Source organism: Cibotium barometz, chromosome 18 (genome assembly GCF_041138505.1).
Source record: "Cibotium barometz isolate CiBa-2024 chromosome 18, ASM4113850v1, whole genome shotgun sequence".
NCBI classification, from domain to species: domain Eukaryota; kingdom Viridiplantae; phylum Streptophyta; class Polypodiopsida; order Cyatheales; family Cibotiaceae; genus Cibotium; species Cibotium barometz.
The window spans coordinates 46,910,281-46,933,645 of NC_141063.1; the positions used below are offsets into that span (position 1 = coordinate 46,910,281).

The 23,365-nt window shown below is 44.3% G+C and overlaps 1 protein-coding gene across 2 annotated transcripts in view; it reads left to right on the plus strand.

The window, feature by feature from the left end:
• LOC147629409 (putative elongation factor TypA-like SVR3, chloroplastic) overlaps positions 1 to 20,858 on the plus strand; it is a 32,870-nt gene extending 12,012 nt beyond the window's left edge. Inside the window, exons 2-14 of one of the 2 annotated variants that reach the window (XM_086812678.1) lie at positions 2,406 to 2,518; positions 2,604 to 2,807; positions 2,918 to 3,094; positions 3,187 to 3,339; positions 3,582 to 3,671; positions 3,950 to 4,084; positions 4,194 to 4,310; positions 4,404 to 4,555; positions 4,643 to 4,727; positions 19,383 to 19,477; positions 19,740 to 19,905; positions 20,030 to 20,225; positions 20,314 to 20,858. In XM_086812678.1, the coding sequence (XP_086668804.1) occupies positions 2,406 to 2,518; positions 2,604 to 2,807; positions 2,918 to 3,094; positions 3,187 to 3,339; positions 3,582 to 3,671; positions 3,950 to 4,084; positions 4,194 to 4,310; positions 4,404 to 4,555; positions 4,643 to 4,727; positions 19,383 to 19,477; positions 19,740 to 19,905; positions 20,030 to 20,225; positions 20,314 to 20,447 (1,817 nt within the window). In that variant the 3' untranslated portion in view covers positions 20,448 to 20,858. The remainder of the gene's footprint in view (positions 1 to 2,405; positions 2,519 to 2,603; positions 2,808 to 2,917; positions 3,095 to 3,186; positions 3,340 to 3,581; positions 3,672 to 3,949; positions 4,085 to 4,193; positions 4,311 to 4,403; positions 4,556 to 4,642; positions 4,728 to 19,382; positions 19,478 to 19,739; positions 19,906 to 20,029; positions 20,226 to 20,313) is intronic. The other variant, XM_086812679.1, reaches the window with a different exon arrangement.
• Positions 20,859 to 23,365: the final 2,507 nt, after the last annotated feature.

Below are 23,365 nucleotides of genomic sequence, written 5' to 3' on the forward strand. Positions count from 1 at the left end.
AAAATAATTTTTTTGGGCATAAATAGAATGTTCAAAGTCAATGCTTGAAAACACAATGAAAAACTTGAAAGCTTGAAACTTGAAATTGCAGGTCAAGTTTGCAAAGGGATGCAAACTGCAAACGTTTGCAAACGTTTGCAACACCATGCATTCGCGAATGTTTGCAACTATGGTCACGGAACAGGCCGCTAGGCGTGCCCGTTTCGTCCTGACTTCGGTGGACAAACAAGTTGAGGGTTTTAGCACATGCATGACAGTGAGCGTCAAGTATGAAGCTCTAGGTGCTAAGTTAGTTATGCAGGGCATAGAATTTGTGCGTGATTTTATGGTTGCCCCTCTTGTGGGAGCAGACATAATTTTGGGCATTCCGTGGTTTCACAAGTTCCTTCCAGATGTCAAGTGGGACAAGCACAAGTTCCAGATTAATCGGAATGTGTCCAACGCCCCAATAACCATTAAGTGTGAGCCAGGAATTTCGAACTTTCCGCTCATAAGTCACTTGCAGGCTAAGCGAGCAGTCAGGAAAGAATCACATTGTGCAATGATATACATCGAGACAGCGCAGACGGTGTCCAGTGCTTCCGAGAAGTACTCCGCTCTCCATGAAAAGTTTTAGAAGATTTTTCTTTGAGACAGTTTTCCTCCCCAGCTATTTTCAGACTGGAGGACCACAAGATTGACCTCTTTCTAGGCTCGGAACCCCCGTGAAAGTTTCCGTGTCGCCTTTCCAAGGCAATGGTATCGGAGTTGGACCGCCAACTCCAAGAATTGTTGCAGTCTGGCTTCATCCGTCCCAGCGTGTCGCCATTTGCGGCACCGATCTTATTTGTCAAGAAGAAAGATGGGACTTCCCGTTTGTGTATCGATTATCGTGTATTCAGTAAGCTGACTATCAAGAGTAGATTCTCGATGCCTCGAATTGATTATATTCTCGAGAGGTTGAATGGAGCGAAGGTGTTCTCAAAAATCGATTTAAAGAGTGGGTACCACCAGGTGAGGATTGTAGAGGGGGATACCCCCAAGATAGCCTTCCGTACGGAACGGGCCTACTATGAATTCGTGGTCATGCCATTTGGCTTGACAAACGCTCCAGCTACATTCAACCGCATGATGATGCGTGTTTTCTGGGATTTGATTGGAAAGTGTGTGTTCATATTTTTGGACGACAGACTGGTATTTTCAGCTATGGTTGAGCAGCATGACATTGATGTGGAGAAAGTCCTTAAGTTGCAGGAAAGCAACGAGCTCTACGTCAATAAGAAGTCAGAATTTTATTTGTTCCAGGTGCATTACTTGGGATACATAATTAGTGTCGAAGGCATTTCGACTTGATCCGGCTAAAGTGGCTGAGGTTGTCAATTGGGAAGTACCTCAGACAGCCTATGACATCAGATTCCTATTTATTGCTGTAAGGGCAAGTATGGGGCAGCCCATACAGGCTGCCCAGTTTCCAAACAGCCTGTAGAACAATGCCCAGCCTCCTACACAGTAGGCGCCTAGTGACCAGCCATCAAGGTACTGATGCGCAGCCTTTTATGGAATTGTACGGCCAAATGAAAAGAGAAAGGAGGTGTTGCCTAGCTGCTGTACAGTTTGCCCCAAAGAGAGGAGAAGGCTATCCAGCCTTGCTGTCCACTGTACGGCCAACAAAAGGGGAAGAGAGAGGGGCTGCACTGTTGGCCACTGTACGGTCAGTTGCAGTTGCTCTGGAGAGGAAGAGAGAAGAAAACGTTTTTATTTGCTGCCCACCACCCTCTCCTCATGCGCATGCTTCCCTGTTTCTAAATGTGCCATTTTGTAAACACGGTTTCTATGCAGGTATACATAAGGCCTTTATCTATTACATAAACTCTCTCAGTGTTTACTATTTTCTTTGTCATGTCTTTTGTTTGCTATGCTTTTTCTATAGAAAAAAAGCATAGTTTGTATATCAAAACATGTTGTCCACCGTGGACAAGCCGTCGGATCCCCGTTCTCGTTTTTTGAAGGACCCCTGTTCCTGTTTCCCCATTTCTGTTGCTGGCAACTGTTGTCCCGACAGCAATCATTTCCCTATTCTCATCATCTCTGGTGTGCTGAGTTTGTAGTAGGTTAGTGCTCGATCACCTGTCATATCAATCTGTTGCCTGGTGAGCTCGCCAATTATCCTTTCATGCCTGTGAATCTTTGCTCTTCAAGGGCTGTGGCAAACAAGCTGCCAAATATTTTTGTTAAGTTTAAGCATGGCCAGCCTATTAATGTTTCTCAATTGTGTCTTTATTCCTTTAAGACATAGAAGGCAATGTTTTGGAGCTTTAGAATTTGTTTCTTTGCTTGTGAGTTAGTGTGTGGTTGAGCTTCCGAATGGAACTTGTAGTTGTTTTAATATTGAGGGCTAATCTACTCTTGTTTTTTGGTGGAAACAGCCAAAGAGGGGCCCAAGACTAAGGTTAGAACTGATGTCAGAAATATTGCTATCATTGCTCATGTAGACCATGGGAAGACCACTCTGGTGGATGCAATGCTGCGGCAGGCAAAGGTAGTTTTTGCATGGAAATTATTGATTAGATTCAATTTGCTTTGTTGTGGGGAGATATAACACCTTGCTGAATACTGTTTTGAAGGTTTTCCGAGATAATCAAACGGTTCAAGAAAGAGTAATGGACTCAAATGCCTTGGAGAGAGAGCGTGGGATCACAATCTTAAGCAAAAACACAGCTATACGCTATAAAGGAACAAAGATAAACATTATTGACACGCCTGGTCATTCTGACTTTGGTGGAGAAGTCGAACGTGTTTTGAACATGGTGGATGGGGTCCTTCTTTTGGTACATTTCTTTGCATTGTTACCTAGTACGGTTAGTTGCTCATGAGGCATGATAAGTTGAGCAGCACTGAGTTCACACTAAGACTAGTGAGGATTGCTTGTCATTGCCAGGTTGACTCGGTTGAAGGTCCCATGCCACAAACAAGGTTTGTGCTGAAGAAAGCCCTTGAACTAGGGCACTCGGTTGTGGTGGTTGTGAATAAGGTGGACAGGCCTTCCGCCCGCCCGGATTTTGTGGTTAACAGCACATTTGAACTCTTTGTGGAGCTTAATGCCACAGATGAGCAGGTTTTGTGTTCTCTTAAGCCTTTTAAGTTTGCTTATGCATTCCTTTTTGCATAAAAGAATCTGACAGAATTACATGTGGACAACGGATGCAGTGTGATTTCCAGGTTGTTTATGCAAGTGGCATCAAAGGCAAGGCAGGATTAGAGGCAGATGCGCTTGCTGATGATTTGGGACCCCTTTTTGAAACTATCTTACGATGCATTCCGGAGCCCCGGGTTGACATGGATGGCCCTCTTCAAATGCTTGTATGTATTCTTCCTTTTCAATTTCAATACTCTTGGAAGGTAGAGGCGTCAGAGGGGATTCTATTGCTTAAATCAGGAGGGTGGCTGCAAAGTAGAATGAGAGGAAGACAGAATGCAGAAGTCCTATAGATGACTGTAAAGAAGCATCAATGTCATGCTCAACTCATCTGAGCGCGCTCAATACTTCACGGTGTGAAAACCATGGCGTGAGAATAATGATATGATCATGTATATGTATGCAGGTGACTAATTTAGATTACGATGAACACAAGGGTCGCATGGCCATTGGTCGTGTACATGCTGGCAGGATCTCAAAAGGACTTGAAGTGAAGGTTATTAGTGTCAACTTATTGTGTCTGCTGATGCATTACAATATAGGATCAGTTTCTAGGTGTACCACTTGTGATTATTTGGCTACCAGTTATGTTTTGTTGAAATGTAAAGTTGGTCCTCTAGCCATAGTTGTCATTGCTCCAGTTGATTGTGATTCTTGTTCAAAGCTTTCATATACACCCTGATTCTTCTCTTTGTTTTCTCCCCTTCTACTCTAGGTTATGCTTTCATACTGTCCACCTAAGCGAGGAACTGAGATTCTATCCTTGATTTGCAGGTTTGTACTCCAGATGGAGCATGCAGACCTGGGAGGGTGAATGAGCTTTTTGTGTTCGACAATTTCACGAGGGTGCCTGCGGATTTGGTGGAGGCCGGTGACATTTGTGTCCTTTGTGGCATGAGTGATGTCCTTGTAAGGCTGTCCATATACTCGCTGCTTAGTTTTTCCTCTAGTTTGTAGCCAAAGAAAGGAATGTTTTGTTCTTATTGGAGTCATATTAAATCACAACTTCTGGTATCAGATTGGAGAGACATTAGCTGACAAAGAGGATGGTACAGCCCTGCCCACAATAAAGGTTGAAGAACCAACCGTGAAGATGTCCTTCTCGGTGAATATTTCACCTTTTGCTGGTCGTGAGGTAAGAAGATTCATTTGCCACATTTGCTTCTCAGTTGACACTTTCTTGGGATCAGGTATTAAAAGCTGGTTAGTGCATGTTGCAATGCTGCAGGGGAAGTATGTGACGAGTAGAAATTTACGAGACAGGCTATACAAGGAGTTGGAAAGAAATTTGGCTATGAAAGTTGAGGATGGTGATACAGCAGATACCTTCATTGTTAGTGGGAGAGGAACTCTTCATATCACCATTCTTATTGAGAACATGTAAGTACATTGCAAGTATGCTTAACAGTTTCTCTGCTGGGTTATTTGAATGTGGGAAACTGAGCTCAGTTTTGTCTACTTGTGCAGGCGGCGAGAAGGTTACGAGTTTTTGGTGGGACCTCCCAAGGTGATCAACAAAGAGGCGAATGGGAAGAAGCTAGAACCCTTCGAGGTGAATGCTGTTTACAACAACCAGTTTTTTGCATTCTCTTCTTCTTACAATGCAGCACGAGGGACTCCGGCTAGGCGGCAAGCCTAAGCTGAGGTCTATATCACCTTATTGCTGTTGTTTTCCGGCCTCTGTTTAGGTTCTGTGCTTTTTATACCATGAAATTTACTGTCTATGAGAGCTAATTGTTGGTGAATAGAGAGCTTGATGAAGAGATAACACAGGAAAGAGAAGGGGAGAGGCGACACCAAGAGAGTGAAGGGAGTTGTGGACACAAATAAAACCTAGATAATACTAGGGTGTGTTCACACACACTTACACACATGGGTTCATACACATTGCCACTAAACATATTCAATAAATCCCCTTGTATTGGTAATGTGTCTAGAAGGCCCAAGTATCATTCACCATGTTTGCGCTGTCCTGTTTCTCCTCGGAATTGACCTTTGCTGAATTGGCTTTCTCTTTCCTCCTCTCGCTAGCAATCCGCTTCCTACATTCATTGATGGAATGTCCCTTCTTGTGACTGTAGTGACACTTCCCTTTCTTCTTCAGTATCTTCGGATTTGTCTTTATCTTTGTTTTAACGCATGTTCGCCATGAGTGGGAGTGCTGGAGTTGACCCTGGACCTCGTCTTGCAAAAGAAGGCGAGAGTGAACTGAGAGCAATGTTGACTCACTCTCGATCTGAAACCACTTCGTTGATGTTCAGCAGATGTTCCTTGAGGTCTTTGATCTTGGTCAGATCATTGGTGAATGATGTACATTTATCCATGCGAGTGTTATCTATCTCACGCTTGAGGAACATCACTTGAGCCTCGTTGGGAGCTTGGTACATAGACTCCAAAACTTGCCATGCAACTTGAGATGTCTTGAAAGATCGGATGTGCAGGATGATGGTTCTTTTGACTGAGAGGGAGATGATGGCAGGAGCCTGTGCATCTCGAGCATCCCACTGCTGTTGGTATTAGGTTTGAGGGGATTCCTGAGAGGGAGCTCCCGTTGCACCTGCCATCACCTCTGCTAATGATCTTCGTGGAGTAATTGGCTGGTTGGGTACTGGACGGGACCAGTGTTGCATAGAAACGCGTTTCGTATAGGTTTGAAACGTACGAAACGTTTCGTCCTTTACGAAACGCGTTTTTTTATTCATCATGAATATTTTAATACCCTACAGCCCAACACATCGAATTGTTTCGTACCTTTTCTGTGCGCGTGCAGATGAGGATGAGCATGCAGATAGCAGCTAGCAGCTGCCAGCATCATTTTATTTGGACATGTTATTTATTTTGATCTTGGATTTTGAGTCATGACTCATCACCCACGTGGTGATCCTTTTGATTTCTGTTTAGTCATCACCCACGTGATTTGTGATAGCATCATATCTTACATGTATTTTGTTTTTATTGAAATGAATTCAATGTAGTCTCTTATGAGTTATGTCAACAGTTTTTTCTTTTGTATATTTCAAGTTAAAAATATACATACTTTTTGTATTTTGTATGAAACATTTTTCTACCCGTTTCTTACCTTTTATGAAACGTTTCAAAACGTATGAAACCCGTTTCATACCTGCCGTTTCAGAAACGCCTGGCAACACTGGATGGGACGGTCTAGGTTCGCTGCCAGAGACAATCCCCCAAAGACGTTTGGCGAGACAAGGATATTACGGAGCATAAAACTCCACAAGCTAAAGTTGGTGCCATCCAACTGGTCCTCAGCTGTAAGAAATCCAAGAATCTCGGAGGCCATAATCACCCACACAAAGTACGCAAACTCTCTTGTTTGTGGAAGAATCCCCTTGTGCAGGGAACTCGAGGAAGTAAGAGAGTGTTGAGGAAGGCTGAAAAAACTGAGGGTACCAAAAGTTATTGAAGAAACCTGAGAACACCTAGAAACTGAAGTTCTCAAAGATGAATTTCTAGAATCCTGGAAAGTACACACTGAGATCTCCTGAGTGTACTTGGAGGTTGAGTTACTGATTGAGTTAAACTCCGGAATGGTGCAACAGAATGCAAAAGCCCTTTTAAGTCAAAACTCTCTCAGCTGAAAGATAACCAGTAAATGTATGAACTGAATGTTAATATTTACCCGAAACTCTCTGTGTCAGATGCAGAATCTCCTGGTCCTGAACTCTCTGTGCATGTTGGAGGCCCAGAAGGTTTGCTGCTACTGCCGTAAGGTGGGGACAGCACCAGAGAAGAGCCACTCGAAGGAGGAGTGTTGTATGATTGAGGAGTGCAGGATGACGAGGGGCCTTCAGAAACTGGAGAGGAGCCAGAAGATGGCAGAGTGCATGACGGAGGTCATTGTACGACAGGAGACCTTTGTAAGGTGGTGAGTACGATGAGGATGGAAGGGTTTCAACAGGAGAGAAGCCAGATGATGACGGAGGGGGACAATATATGGTTTGGGGGCGTTACGACAACAGGAGAAGAACCGGATGACGGGGAAGTGTATGATGGTGGGGATTTGATGACGGGTGAGGAGCTGGAGGATGGAGGGGAGTAGGATGATTAAGGGGAGGACTCTACGATGGGAGAGGAGCCGGATGATAGAGGGGTGTAGCTAGATGGGGGAGATTCTGTCAGAATACGTAGCGGAGATGATGACCAAATCTGGGAATACAAGAGCAAACACAGTGTAGAAAAACAGCACAAGAGAAGGAGAGAGCGAGAGGCGTGTAACTTTGCTCTATATACACAAAAAGATCCGCAAATACAAGATACTACAAGACACAAATGTGGCAAGGGCTGTGGGGCCATTTTATATGGCCCCCAAACAGCAGTCGGGCTGCTGTAGGACAGCTGACAGGGGTCCAATCTTCACGACCAGCATAATGTGAAACTCGCGGCGGCGGGTGCCCGGGAGACTAGGGCCTTTGACACACTTGTTGATACCATCAATGCATATTAAAACATTTAAACATGGCCACAGCCTTAACACATATCCATCATCACTTTGCATAAAACATAAAGCTGGACAAAACATCCACAAATGCTGAAAATGGAGCTTGCACGTGTGACACTGCATAGAGGCCAGAATGGGCCGACCCCCCCCTTGGAGTATTTTATTACCCAAGGAGAATAATATCATGTACAAGCTTTGAGGGCCTTACTCTCCCCACGGAAGATGCCGGATTATCCCTATACAAATGCCATAACACAGCCCAACACAAGGCTACCAATGCCGAGCCAACAATATAATCCATATACCTCCGTGTGGGTACTGATTCTTCCCCAAAAACCACGGGTCTTCATGCAATAGAGCTGGTACAGCAAGTATAACTCTCCATTCAGCCGGTACAGCAAGTACAATGGCTGGTACAGCAAGTACAATAGCTGGTACAGCAGATACAGTGGTTGGTACAGCCGGTACGATGGCTGGTACAGCAAGTACAAATGTTGGTGCAACAAGTACAATGGCTAGAAATCATAATAAATGATTAAATACCCTTGCCTTCAGTATTTCTTCGCGATATAAGCCTCCAAAACAGTCCCCAACAGCCGGTATTCTTCATGGGCAGCCTTCAAGAGAGAGAGAAAGAGAGTAGCCATCATTAGGGCAGCCTGTAACGGTGGTAGAGGCTAGTGTGCAGCAAGAGAGCCTCCATTAATGAAGAGAGAGGGCTCCAATTTATAGATTTGGGCCTCCCATGAGCTAAAATAGCAAGAGAAGGCTACAATGACAAGTGGAGAGCCACACAATAGCTGAAGTGACAAGTGTGAGGCCACTTGTCTCACTTTGATCCTTTTTCTAACAAGTGTCAGGCCACTTGTCTCACTTTGGTCCACTTTCTTGCCACATGTCCCAATCTAAGAGATGGGTCCTTCCATAATCTTTACCTCTAAAAATATCCCAACTGGTAGACATTCTGTCATAGGCACTTTGCCAACTCTTGGTATCTGCTCAATTCCAGATGTAATGACGCGAACAGAATTTCCATCGAAGTCGGGCCAAAAATAGCAACTCTCCTAAATTTTAGGAGTGTGGTCCTTTGTATTCTAGGATAATCCCCCATTCCCAAAGCTTGTACTTTCCAAATATTTAAACATCCTGGAGTCCACCAGACCCCTTTCAGACTGGGAAATGTCCAGGCTGGTGACATCCTCCCCAACTTCTTAAAAGTTGTCCGCAACTTTAAGCTTCAAGCCATATATTCAAGATATAATCATGTCCCATCGATTGGGCGAGACGAGACAGTCTCAAAAATCCAATATAACTGAAGAATTCATGTCCCAAAGAAATGGGCGAGACTAAATAAGTCTCCATAATACCAATATCAAAATCATATCCCAAGATAAATGGGCGAGACAAAAACAGTCCCATAAGTCTAGATATCATAATCATGTCCCAAGATAAATGGGCGAGACAAATTAGTCCCATAAGCCAGATATCATAATCCATGTCCCAAGATAAATGGGCGAGACAAATCAGTCCCATAAGCCAGATATCATAATCCATGTCCCAAGTAAACGGGCGAGACAAAACAGTCCCATAAGTCCAGATATCATAATCCATGTCCCAAGTAAATGGGCGAGACAAAATAAGTCTCTTGCCAACAAGACATCGGTCCACATGACCCTTGGCATAGACATAAGTCCCATCATGTCCACTTTACCACTTGCACTCCGTGTTGGTACTCTGACCACACACCTTGGATGAGAGGTGGGCTTAAGTAACAAGATAAAACAATCACTCGCAGGCATAGATAACTTGGTGTTCCATAAGCATTTCTGCTACACATAGTTTATAGGCATTTCGGCCACCAATAGTTTGTAGGCATTTTGGCCACCAATTCACACTACCCTCTCAAGTGCCCATGTTCCCTTCCATCTGCTCTCTATTGTTCCACCCACACATGGTAGAAACAATCTTCAAGAGAGCACGTAGGACAAGAGAACACTACACAAGGTAAGTGAACCATGAGTTCCATAAGTCCAATGTATCCCAAATAAAGGGAGCCAAAAAGAATAATCGATAAACCACCTATCATCATTCTTGTACTTGAAAATATTCCGCCTGCCATCATAACACACCATGTGTGCATGGCCGGAATCCACACGGGCACCACCCAAAGGTCCACAAATGTCCTGCCATATCCTTGGACTCATATGCATCCATCATATGATTCATACACATGCCCGGGTATAATACATACATGCATCCACATGTTTCTAGGCCTGACACGCATCCGCATGTCCCTAGAATATAGGGGTTTGTGACATAATGCCCAGTCGGCCAGCCCTGTATACTGTCGGCCAGCATCAAGAAGGTATCCAGGTGTCCACACACAGTCGGCCAGCACCAATAATCACTCAGATGCAGTCTGCCAAGAACTAGGACCTCTTGCCACCACAGGGCTGTCCCCCAAGCCACATAAAAATGGGAAAAATGGAGGAAAAATACGAGGAGTGAGGAAAAATGAGAAAACACCTACAGTGGGCGGGCACACCCACAATAGAGGCCTTGGTGTCTAGGTAAAGACAGGAGATGACTTCTAACACCCCCTCTTAGCACCTGGCTGTGAAACCAACCACAGGGAGCTGGAGTGCCGCCTAAGCAAAGCCTGAGATAGCAACTTCGTGAAGAGGTCCACCGTACTGTCCTCCGTTGAGCAGAACTCTAGCAAGATGTCATCAGCAACAATCTTCTCACGAACAAAGTGCCTCTGGATGACCAAGGATTCCACTTGTGGAAACCCAATCCTGCCAAGTAACCTCTGGGATGCCAAGTCCTGGAAACCTGCGGAAGACCACTCAAGGCCTTCGGAAACTTGTTAACCACCCCCTCTGAACCCGGAACCACAAAGCTTGGAGAATGTGCAACAACCACCTCCTTCTGCAAGTAATCAACCGCCACCTTCCTGGCTTTCCAATAGGTCCCCGTGGAAAGAACTTCCTCATCTACAGGAGTTTCTTTGTCCTGAATACTACGAGACATCAGAGCATAAGCTACCTGTACAGTTTCCTCCGATTGACGAACACAAGAATTACCACCATCTGTACTGGAAAGTTTCTGCCAACTGCTGCCATCAACCGGCAAGCTGTCCTCCATCTGGTCCCGGAAAGCCTACAGCTGCAGCGTATCCACAGTTAAGTGGCCATTACCAGACTGCCACTCATCACAAAACTGAGGACCTGGGAGAGAGTGTTGAAAGTTTGTAAACTCCATTCTCCACTCCGCCTTCCCAAACTACCTGGCCTGTTGCCTTGTCTCGGAGAGCAACAAAATGCTCATCAAACTCCACCCGCACCCCAGTAGTGCAAACCTGATGCACTGACAATAGATGAAAACCAAGTGTGGGAACATACAACTCATGGGAGGAATGCTTTCCCCCTCTGCCATCAGGAACTATCTCCAACCTGCCCTCACTATGAACTGGGATAGTGGATGTGTCCCCAGTAAGAATGTGACCAGAATACCTGCAGAGATCCTGTAAATCTGAACGGGAAGGAGTCATGTGCCTGGAAGCACCACTTTCTAGAATCCACTCCCAAGTATCCGTAGCGGCGAGTCCTCCAACCTCCTCCCTGCCCAAAGAAAATGAAACATCGGTATCCATCACCTCTAGGTACACAAATGCTGGAGTCTTCACGATTGCTGCCGAGGATTCTTCACCCTTCTATGTGTTCCGCTTGGGACACTGCCTCCAATAGTGGCCTTTCCTTGCCACAATCATTACAGGTCCTCTGTGCCTTTAGTTTCTCGTGGTCAGCGTCGGACTTCTTCTCAGAAGACTTCTCCGGTGAAGCCTTCTCTTTGCCCTTGTGCCTGTGCCTCCCGGTCCTTTCGGGTTGACGGTAACTCCCCTTCCTCTACCTCCGGCCGTGGAACCCCAACAACGATGAAATCAGCAAGGTCGTAAGACTCCAGACAGATTCCATCGTAACCTTCCATATGCCGTAGTTGTTCTCGTCCAACTGACGGTCCACCAGGAACGTGGGGAGTGTAGGGATCTTCACATGTCTCTCAGCCATCTCAAGCAGATCTGCCATTGCGGGGATGTAACTGAAAAGGGTGGGCGGGTGGGAACAAAGAAGAACTTAACCTGCAAGTGGCTGTCCAGCAAATCAGCCGGCCGTTCTCTTGCTTCTCCTCTTCCCGAACAGTCCACCAATCAGCAATGCACCAGTCCCCCTCTTGCTCACACAACTCCCAAGATCTATCAAGAGCCTAGGGCTCTGATACCATGTCAGAGTACGCAGCGGAGACGATGACCAAATCTGGGAATACAAGAGCAAACACAGCGCAGAAAAACAGCACAAGAGAAGGAGAGAGAGATAGAGAGAGAGAGACGTGTAACTCTGCTCTATATACACAAGAAGATCCGCAAATACAAGATACTACAAGACACAAATGTGGCAAGAGCCGAGGGGCCATTTTATATGGCCCCCATGAAGGGAATGGGTGTTAGGGTTAGGGTTTACAGAAGACAATCAGGCGTGGAAACCAAGAGAAGAGAGAACACGACTTCAGAATGCTTAATGAAAAAGTGAAGTACAATAGCCACATAATAGTGACCCTAAGGATAAGTGTTCACATGTCCGGCCATAAAATGTGCCGGGTGGACCAAAACACTTATGCCCCAGTAATCTACTGATGATCACTAGCACTCCTCTGGGTGCATACACAGCATAAAACCCAACAAACCCCCCTGGAGTGATATGTGATCACTGTACATCATCCAACCAAAGAAAACAAATTCAAAGCACTGCGGAATGCTTCAAATTTCGGACGTGGTAATGCCTTGGTGAAGATGTCTGCCACATTCTGATCTGTAGGACAGTAGATCAGACTGATATCTCCTGCCTGGAGTCTCTCCCGAACAAAATGATAGTGAATCTCAATGTGTTTCGTGCGAGCATGAAACACAGGATTCCTGGCCACAGCAATGGCACTCTGACTATCAGTGTAGATAGGTGTAGGCTCCTCCACTGAAATATCCATATCAGTCATGAGACGACGCAGCCAAACACACTCAACAGTAGTAGTGTAGGCTGCTCTGTACTCTGCCTCACAAGACGAAGTGGCCACTGTGGTCTGTTTCTTGCTTAGCCAAGAAATGCATGAAGAGCCAAGAAAGAAACAATTTCCACTAGTGGAATGTCTGGTATCAAAATCACCAGCCCAATCTGAATCACTGTAAGCGTATAACTGCATGTCACCCCCCTCAGGATAAAGCAATCCAAGAGACAAGGTACCCTGCAAATAACGGAATACACGCTTCACAGCTTGCCAATGTGACAACCGCGGGCTGTGCATGAATCTGCTCAACTGAGAGACTGCATACTGAATATCTGGCCTTGTATTACACAAGTAAATGAGGCACCCAACAGCCTGAGCATATGTAGTGGCATCAAAGGAAACACTGTCATCTTGTAGTGACAGTTTCATCCCAGGCTCCATAGGAGTACTATTAGGCTTGCAATCCTGAAATTTAAACTTCTCCAGAAGTTTAGTAACATAACGTGATTGCAACAACCCAATGCCTCTGTTATCCTGCACAAACTGTATGCCCAAATAGTAATGTACAAGCCCCAAGTCAGACATGTCAAATGTCTGTTGCAGTATCTTCTTAAAAGTTGCAATTTTGTCATCATTTGATCCCATGAGCAAGAGATCATCCACATAAAGACTGATGACCAGCAGATCTGTCTCTTCTTTCTTTACATACAGAGTGGCTTCTGATGGACTGTTCACAAATCCCTGAGTGAGTAGAAAAGCATCTATTTTTGCATACCAAGCTCGTGGAGCTTGTTTCAAACCATACAAGGCCTTTTTCAGCCTGCAAACTTTCCCCTCATGACCATGTTCTGCAAATCCCATGGGCTGAAATACATAAACTTCCTCCTCGAGGTCCCCATGTAGGAATGCAGTCTTTATGTCCAACTGGTGAACAACCCAACCACGATGTGCAGCCAATGCAATGACACACCTAAGTGTCGACATACGGGATGTAGGAGCAAATGTCTCCTCATAATCAATGCCCTTCTTCTGTGCATAGCCCTTTGCAACTAGACGGGCTTTGTACCTGTCAATGGATCCATCTGCATGTCTTTTCAACTTATAGACCCATTTAGTACCAATTGCTTTCTTGCCTTTGGGCAGATCAACCAAATCCCATGTTTGATTCCTTTTAATAGAATCAAGCTCATCCTGCATGGCTTTGTTCCAATGCACATTATCTCGTGCATCCACAAATGAATCAGGCTCATCATCATCGTGTAAACTGGTTGCCATAACCAGGTTCAAATCCATGATGTGTGCATGCTCATTGGTCCTTGTCTCCCTACGAGTACGACCAGCAAGAGGACCCTTTAAATGGCTGTCCTGTAATGTCCTCAAATACCATCTAGGTATGTGTATGACCTGTGGTGCCTGCTGCCCCATATTTGGTTCAGCTTCTGGCTCATTTTGCTGCTGAATTTCTGCACCACCTACATCATTTGCTGGCTGTCCTGTACCCTCATTAGTTGGATCACCAACTGTGGAATGAAATTCCATAGGTAGTAGACCTTCAAACACATCATTTTCAGCCTGATTTGCCTCATAACCAGCCATGGATATTTCTGATTTTTCATCAAAAATCACATCCCGACTAGTGAATATCTTCCTGGATAGTGGGTCATATAACCTGTAGCCCTTGCTCTCACGGCTATACCCAACAAAAATGCATTTTGTGGCTTTATCATCCAGCTTCCTCCTCAACTCTTTGGGTATGTGTGCATATGCAAGACACCCAAAGATACGAAAATGCGATACAGAAGGCTTGCGGCCATGCCAAGCCTCAAAAGGAGTAATAGAAACCAATGCCTTTGTGGGACATCGATTCAAAATATGACAAGCACACATGACTGCTTCCACCCAAAAGATATGTGGTAGCCTTTTTGCCTTTAACATACATCTGGCCATCTCCATGAGTGACCGATTCTTCCTTTCTGCAACCCCATTCTGCTGTGGAGTGTAAGGAGTAGTATATTGATGTTTTATACCTCTACTCCCAAGAAAGGAATTCAGCATATGTGACATATATTCCCCCCCTCGGTCAGAACGGAGAGTCTTCACCTTGCATCCTGACTCTGTCTCAGCAAGTGCTACAAAGGCCAAAAATGCATCATATACCTGTGATTTCTGTGTCAAAGGATAGACCCAGCATATACGAGAGAAGTCATCAATAAATGTTGCAAAATAGAAGCAACCACCTAATGACTTCGTCTGCATGGGACCACAAAGATCACTGTGTATAAGTTGCAACTTTGCAGTTGCTCTTAGAGCCTGATCACGTGGGAAGGAAAACCTGTGCATTTTTCCCAAAATACATCCTTCACAAATGTGATCTGGAGGCTTCTCCATGAGAGGTAGATCTGTAAACATGTTATGTCGCTGCCTGATAAAGTCCATGACATAATGTACCAGTAAGCATCAAGGTCAAGGCATTAGCTTTGTCTCTGACCATGCATTTATCATCATCAAAGTGGACCTGCATACCACAATGTGCTAAAGAAGAAATGGACAACAAATTCTTCTTTATCCCTGGTACATATAAGGCATCTGTAAGGCGGAGAATGGAGCCATCAATGGCTGTGAGCTGAATCTCCCCAATGCCACGAACTGGATATGAAGCATTGTTGGCACATTGAATGGTTTTGCCAACAAGGGTAGGGCCAACATGACTAAACAAATCCCTGCGAGATGTGATATGCTTTGAGGCACCACTATCAAAATACCAAGTACATGCATGCTCTGTCAAACTGAGTGCCTGTGAAGACCAAGAGGCATCATAGCTGCATGTATAAAAACAGTAATCCCTGTCCTCAACAAAAGAAGCAGTCTCTGGAGGAGCTTTAGAAGCATCATTAACAGACATCCCAGCTTCCTTTGCCTTCTCTTTGGCTATCCTCTTCCTACATTCCGTGATGTAGTGACCTGGCTTCTTACAGTAATGACATTTGCCCTTCTTCTTGGGCTGTCCATCACTTTTCTTGGTATCCTGTGAAGAACCACCATCACCTGAATTTTGATTTGCACTCTTTGGCTGAGATTTTCCTTTCCCCTTCTGACCTGTAGTAAATGCTTGTTCAGCATTTGTGTTCATATTCATATTCTTCCTCATTTGCTCCTCTTGTAGTAAGAGAGCAACAAGTTCCTGATACTTGAGGGGTTCAACAGCATTCCTCATGTTGAGGTTCAAAGAGGTATGAAAAGCCAAGTAAGATCTTGGCAAAGAGTGCAAGATGGTGGACACAAGCTGTGTCTCAGGAATAATCTCATCCACATTGATGAGTTGCTCTCTCAAATCCTGCAGCTTGTTCAAGTGGCTAGACATATCATCTCCTTCATTCATCTTCTGATTTTCCAGCTCTCTTTTCAAAAATGAGATCCTAGCCTCATTACGAGCAGCATACATCTGCTCCAAAGTCACCCATGCATTCTGTGAAGAGCCAGCTGAACGAATATGAGGTATAATGGACCTCTGTACTGACAATGCAATGAGTGACAAAGCTTGTGCATCCCTGGCATCCCATGTCTTTTGAGCATTTGTTCTCTGAACAGGCAATGGCTGTCCTGGAGCCTGTACCTGTTGTCCTCGTCCACGAGCACCCCCTTGGGGAGGAGTCTCTGGAGCCAATGGACCTGGACGTGGTTCATCACCACTAACAAAATCCCAAAGACCTTTTGCCACAAGCACATTTTTCAGCATAAAACTCCACAAGGAGTAGTTCGTGCCATCCAATTTGTCTTCCTTAGACAAATATGTGAATACATCACTTTGCTGTTGATTTGCCATTATGCTTTACGCACAATGTTGTACCTGTTTACCAAAAAACCCAATAGCAGAAACCCTGATAATAACTGTACTCCACTGAATACAGTTCACCCAAATCTGCCTGCACTCTCAATCCTCTGAATGTGCAGCTCAATGCACCAATGACTGAGTAGAGCAGCAAATGGCGTACCCAATGCCAAAATGCCCCAAAAATGCCCAAATTTGCTGCACCCAAACTGTGCAAAAAACCTATATATTTCCTTGCTAGAAAAATCTGCCTGTTGTGCCTGTATATTTTCACAGAGAAAATAAAAATGCCCAAAAACTGAATTTTAATGCTTACCACTAAATGACTGAGTTGCTTGTGGTATTTCTGCAGGTACAGATCACCAAAGTGCAAATACAGTTAACTGGACTTCACAGGACTGATGATGTGGAAGTACTGTGCAGGTAGCGCTTACTGTACGGGCAGGTACAGTACTGTGTTGGGCGAGCAGGTACACGTCAGGTACAGAATGCGCAGGTTTGTACAGTCGCCAGGTACAATCGCCAGGTACGCAGCACTGAATGCTGCACGGTTCTCTGCGCAGGTGACGGTTGGCGCTGACTGTACGGAAGCAAGTCAACTGAGTACTCAAAGCGACCAGCGTTGACAAGAGCTGGTACTGATGCTGACAGCAGCGAACAGGTACGACAGGCTGCAGGCGACGACTTGCAGGCGGCGCACAGGTGTACGGGCTGAAGGCGGCGCAGTACAGTAGTTGTAGGCGACGAGTAGTTGTAGGCGACGCTTGACTGGATGTACGGGCAGCTAGTGCGCACGTGTGACTGAAGGCGGCGCAGAGGTGTACGGATGCTGTACGGGCAGCAGATGCTGAGACCTCAGTACGGCGCACAACACTGGCAATGTACGGGCAAGGCAGAGCAGCTTCAATGCTCTGATACCAATTGAAGGGAATGGGTGTTAGGGTTAGGGTTTACAGAAGACAATCAGGCGTGGAAACCAAGAGAAGAGAGAACACGACTTCAGTATGCTTAATGAAAAAGTGAAGTACAATAGCCACATAATAGTGACCCTAAGGATAAGTGTTCACATGTCCGGCCATAAAATGTGCCGGGTGGACCAAAACACTTATAAACTGCATATAAGTGAAACTGAGCTAAACTGGGGGAAAAAACCTCCACTAACTGAAGTAAAAGTGCCCCAGTAATCTACTGATGATCACTAGCACTCCTCTGGGTGCATACACAGCATAAAACCCAACACCCCAAACAGCAGGCAGCCTGCTTTAGGACAGCCGACAAGGGTCCAATCTCCACGACCAGCATAATGCCCAGTTGGCCAGCCCTGTATACTGTCGGCCAGCATCAAGGTGTCCCGGTGTCCACACAGTCGGCCAGCACCAATAATCACTCAGATGCAGTCGGCCAAGAACTAGGACCTCTTGCCACCTCAGGGCTGCCCCCCAAGCCACAGAAAAATGGGAAAAAATGGGGGAAAAATACGGGGAGTGAGGAACTACAATGGGTGGGCACAGCCACAACAGAGGCCCTGGTGTCTAGGTAAAGACAGGAGATGACTTCTAACAGATTCAACAACGGATGATGAGTCCAACGATGGAGAGCTGCCTCGTTGGACGGTGGGGAGTAGGACGGGGTGGACGGAGTCGAAGGAGATGCACATGAAACCAGACGAAGACTGATAATAACAAAGCTGACGAGTTGATGTTCCTGCAAAGATGGGTGCGAGACTGACGGATAGAACCAGCAAGAAGAGGTGTTCTAGCAACAGATGTGGCTCTGATATGAACTGTTGGCGAGCAGAGCCACATGAGAGAGAAGGGGAGAGGCGACACCAAGAGAGTGAAGGGAGTCGTGGACACAAGTGGGGATGTACAATGGCTATGAAGATAATAAGGTCGTGAGGATCATACAAAAAGTAAAAGACCTACATCACAACACTTATTGGGCATTAGCTAACATGCAAATTTCACTTTGTGGCCGAGTTGCAGCCAGTTGATATTGTGTTAATTCTTTCTATCTTTAGTGGTGCATATGTCCTATAAACTACCTTTTTGTTGTAATTATTCTTTCTATTTGTTATGATCCTCCCACTATTGGGCATACATGACGTTAGTGGGGATGTAGTATCTAGTCCATACTATGGATGATGGAGTTGATAGTTTATTGTCTTGTGAATGACTACCATGAGATTATAAATTGCACTTTCAATGACGTTAGTGGGGATGTCGTAGTATCTAGTCCATTCTATGCATGATGGAGTTGATGGTTTATTGTCTTGTGGATGACTACCATGAGGTTATAAATTGCACTTTCTTATGAGGTGAATTTGGACATGTTCTTGGATTCATCTAGGTATATCTTTATGTTGTATTAGCGGACATGCAAATTTCACTTTTTGTCCAAGTTGCAGGCAGTTGATATTGTGTTAATTCTTTCTATCTTTAGTGGTGCATGTGCCTTACCAACTACCTTTTTGTTGCAATAATTCTTTCTATTTGTTATGATCTCAAGTGTTAGGCTTCATTATGGCTGAGTCTGCCCTGTATTTCCGGAGCTTTGACAGAAACTCAGTACAGAGGCCTTTGTATGAATGTATGCTCTTATGTGTGTGTGCACACGCATGGAGTGTGTGTGTGGGAGCATATATTGATACCAAGTTTGACACCCACTATTGGGCACTGATGACATTAGTGGGGATGTCGTAGTATCTAGTCCATACTATGCATGATGGAGTTGATGATTTATTGTCTTGTGGATAACTACCATGAGGTTAAAATTGTGCTTTCTTATAAGGTTAATTTGGGCATGTTCCTGAATTCATCTAGGTATATATGAAAATTGACATGTTGTGATGGTGCTTTTAGGATGCCATTGTGGAGGTGCCTGAAGAGTATGTTGGTGCCGTGGTCGACCTTCTTGGCAAACGCCGTGGCCAAATGCTTGACATGCAAACCATAGGGTAAGGCTTTTCATGTCCAGTCTTGTGAGGTGTCGGGTTTGTAAGCTCAAGCTGCTTGAAGTTTGGCTTGTAAAGCATTGTAAGAGTGTGAGGGAAGCATTCACCTACACATTTTGTATGTTTCTTTTTTGGTATCAGGTTATCCCGTGTATGAGTCATTGGTCTTGGAAAGAAAAATAGTGCCATATGAATCATTAGTCATGAGATTTTTGATGTCATAGGAAAGCTTGGGACTGATTAAAGGCAGTTTTTGTTTCTGCAGGTCCGAAAATACTACAATTGTGAAGTACAGAATGCCCACTCGAGGTTTATTAGGACTTCGAAATGCCATGCTTACTGCCTCGCGTGGCACGGCAATTCTAAATACAGTTTTTAATGGTTACGGCGAGTGGGCAGGAGATATTAATACCAGGGATCAAGGCTCCTTGGTAAATTCATAACTTGTACTATGTGAAAATCACAATTCAACCACAGTAAGTAGGAATGCTTTAGCTTTTTCTGACTGAGGTAGTGCTGTCCTTACCACTAAAAAGTGCTTTTGGGAAACTGCAGGTGGCCTTTGAGACAGGTACCACGACTTCATATGCCCTGTTCAGCTGCCAAGAAAGGGGTCAGATGTTCATTGGTCCCGGAATGGAGATTTACAAAGGGCAAATTGTTGGCATTCATCAAAGGCCTGGAGATTTGGCTTTGAATGCTTGCAAGAGAAAAGCAGCCACTAATGTTCGGTCAAACAAAGAGCAGACAGGTACTAGGAGGGAATCATGGTCCTCTTTATCTTTGTAGCCAACAGAGGGCCCTTTTCTTACATTTTTGTCTTGTTTGTTTCTTTGCAGTTGTCTTGGATACTTCATTGGACTTCAGTCTGGATGACTGTGTTGAATATATCCAAGAAGATGAATTGGTGGAAATCACTCCGGTCAGTGTGCGTATGTGTAAAAATCCCAAAATGGGTAAGAAAAGCAAGTGAGGAATATATCGTCTCTCATGTATAACTATATACCCCAAGTGATCCTGGCAGCCATATTACACTAGAAGTGTGTAAAGGCAGAGATCATGCAATCTACATATCCCATTACTGTGACATGCAGGTATACATTCTGGATTTAAAGCTCCTATACTGATGAGCTTTTGAGGCATAGAAAAGCTATTTTTTAAACCCAGACAGAATGGGCATGATTTACATGGATGTTTGCAAACACAATTTAGCCTGTGAGCTTGCCAACGTCATTGCTTGCTGCAGTCTGTGATTGCAAGAGGAAGGCCATAGTCGAGTTCTGCTGGAGGCTGAATATAGCCACCCCATTCATTTAGCAATAAATTTATGTCCTGATTAACAATACAAGAATAAAAATATTTATGCATGATAATTGTGTCTAAATGAAGCGTCCTTATAAGTTCGAGGAGTCATGCGAGTGCTGCAAAGTTAAACATTGTCTTCTGAATTGTGATGCTTTCTTTCATTACATTTGCGTTCCTCGTGCACAGGGGGAAAATGAGCAGTAGTGTATGTACCATGTAGTAGTCAAGAAAGTGTACTAGACGGCATGGGGGAGTGTACTCTATAAACTTCACTGCGTACCTGGATGTGCACTGAAAGATGGGGATGTGGGCCTTTAGGTGGTCAAGGTGCTATATATGTTTCAAAGTAACAGATCATAGTGCAGATAGAGAATGGGGATGTGGGTCTTAGAAGGTCAAGATGGTCTGTGTGTTTCAAAGTAACAGATCATAGTGGAACACTGAGGTTCATGTCTTTATGTGAACATGGAGTGTCCTCCCTGTAGTCACTTGTACATGGGCTTTCAGAATCCATGCAGTAGGCCAACTTTCTCATCTCTTGCGAGTTTCCCTAACTTGTGCTTTTCTATTTGCATGCATTCCACTTTGGTGGGCAGCCTTCTGTTTCCTCACACACGTTGTTCCTTTTTCACTCCATAGACATCATTTTGCTGATTCTTTTGCCAAACCTTAATCTTCAACCATAGCTAGTAGAAAACTATGACACGCACCCCAGTGTTTAAACTTTATAGCTTCTACGTACCACCACACGATAGCATAATCAGACAAGAAAAATTATTTCCTCAACTTTTTTACTCGTAAGAAATATTTTGTAGAATTCAAATAACCATCACTTCAGTACACCAACACACCCTTTGTGGCCAATTGAGCTGGATTTCAGATACTAACGAAAACAACCGTAATGCATTGCTAGCAAAACGACCGTAATGCATTTCTAACACTGTCTTAATTATGGTAATCTTTCACCATAACCAAAACAACCGTCTTTCCCATCCCCAATAAAAGATCCGAGACTTGCTATGCGTCGTGGTAGTATCGATAGCAGTGTTTTGCCTTGCCAATATGTTGTCGGGAACTTTTCAGAGAGCTTCAAAGTATGTAGCTTCTGAAGTGAGTCTGCTAGCTCCAAGCTGAAATTGTCTCCGTATTCACGCCGAGAAGCTATCTCCCTTTGTGGTAGCTAGTCAGAGCTCAATGTACCTTGGTGGAGGTAAGAGAAGATCATGTAACCTAGTGCCAGAAGATCCTTAAGCCCAAGACAAGCTACAACATTCTCCTACGTGGTAAATACCATCGTAGACCAACAAACATTGAACCAAAACTAGCAAGAGATTAGAATATAAGGAGACATGAAACCAAGAAAAGGACATGAGAGAGTAGAAAGTGCATATTGGATTTGACTCACAATGAAGAGTGATTGTATCAAGCATAATCACAACATAATATGAAAAAACTCTTTAAAATATATCTTCTATATAAGGAGTTATTCTCAAACAATGGCTAGCCAAAGGCTTTAAAATAGTAGCTCTATCTATGATATAATTGAAGGCATGTGACTTTTAGGGGATGTTGATCGATAATTAACTCTCCGTTCTGAGGAGTGGAGCTCAAGAAAGCGAGTCATCGGTCTATCGAAGAAGAGCTTGTAGTACTACAGTTGCTGATATAAATTTGGGCTTTTGTTGAGATTGGAGACCATAGTATTTGGTAATAAAGTTCCTCATCTATACTCACATACCTTGTGGAGGAAGAGGTGGTGGACCCTTGAGTTATGGGAAATTGTGGTGATCTTAGCAAGCTGCATGTTGCTATACTTTCTTCATGTCCACCTACATTTGGCATGCAGTGTGAGTCTATCCACCATTGTACACGTGGTGCTTCACAGCATTCCAAAAAGCTGGGTTTAGGTAAGTATGTTGTTTGTAGCACACGCTTCTTTCTTGTTAGCAACATAGGGTTTTCCTTCCACCTATTTTTGAGCAATGGACTTGCAACCATGTATCCCTTCTCCATGGTCCTTTCCACCATAAGTAGTTAGAGCATGGGCTCTCTTGCCATATGCTAGTGTACACTATGAGCATTAGCATACATGCATAGATAAACAATTCCTTCCCTTGGTTCAAGAATGTGGAAATGGGCATTGCCAAGATGAACAATTGCAAGGAACTAGTCAACATGATGATAAGGGTATAAAGCTTTAAGGAAAGATGCTAAAACTACAAGAGAACCTCTTCCCATGTTGACAAAAAAGCTTATACGTAATAAACACCACTTAACCCCAAGATGTACCAAGAAGAACCTGAATATTACCCTGGGATGCTTAATGGAGGATGGCAAGGTGGGAATATTAAGCTAATTAAAGGAAGCTACCCCGATGAGACGGAAATGCCCATAGCTATCCGTTAGAGCATTTGATATCCAATCACATTAAGTAACCAAACTAGCTTGGCTTCATGCCAGTGACCACCTTCTCCCTTGATACTATCATTTAAAACAATGAGAAGCTTCATTCATGCCCAACTCTAAATTCTAGAAACAATGAGCTCCCATCACCATGAAACAACTAAATAGGCTAGGAAAGGCAAT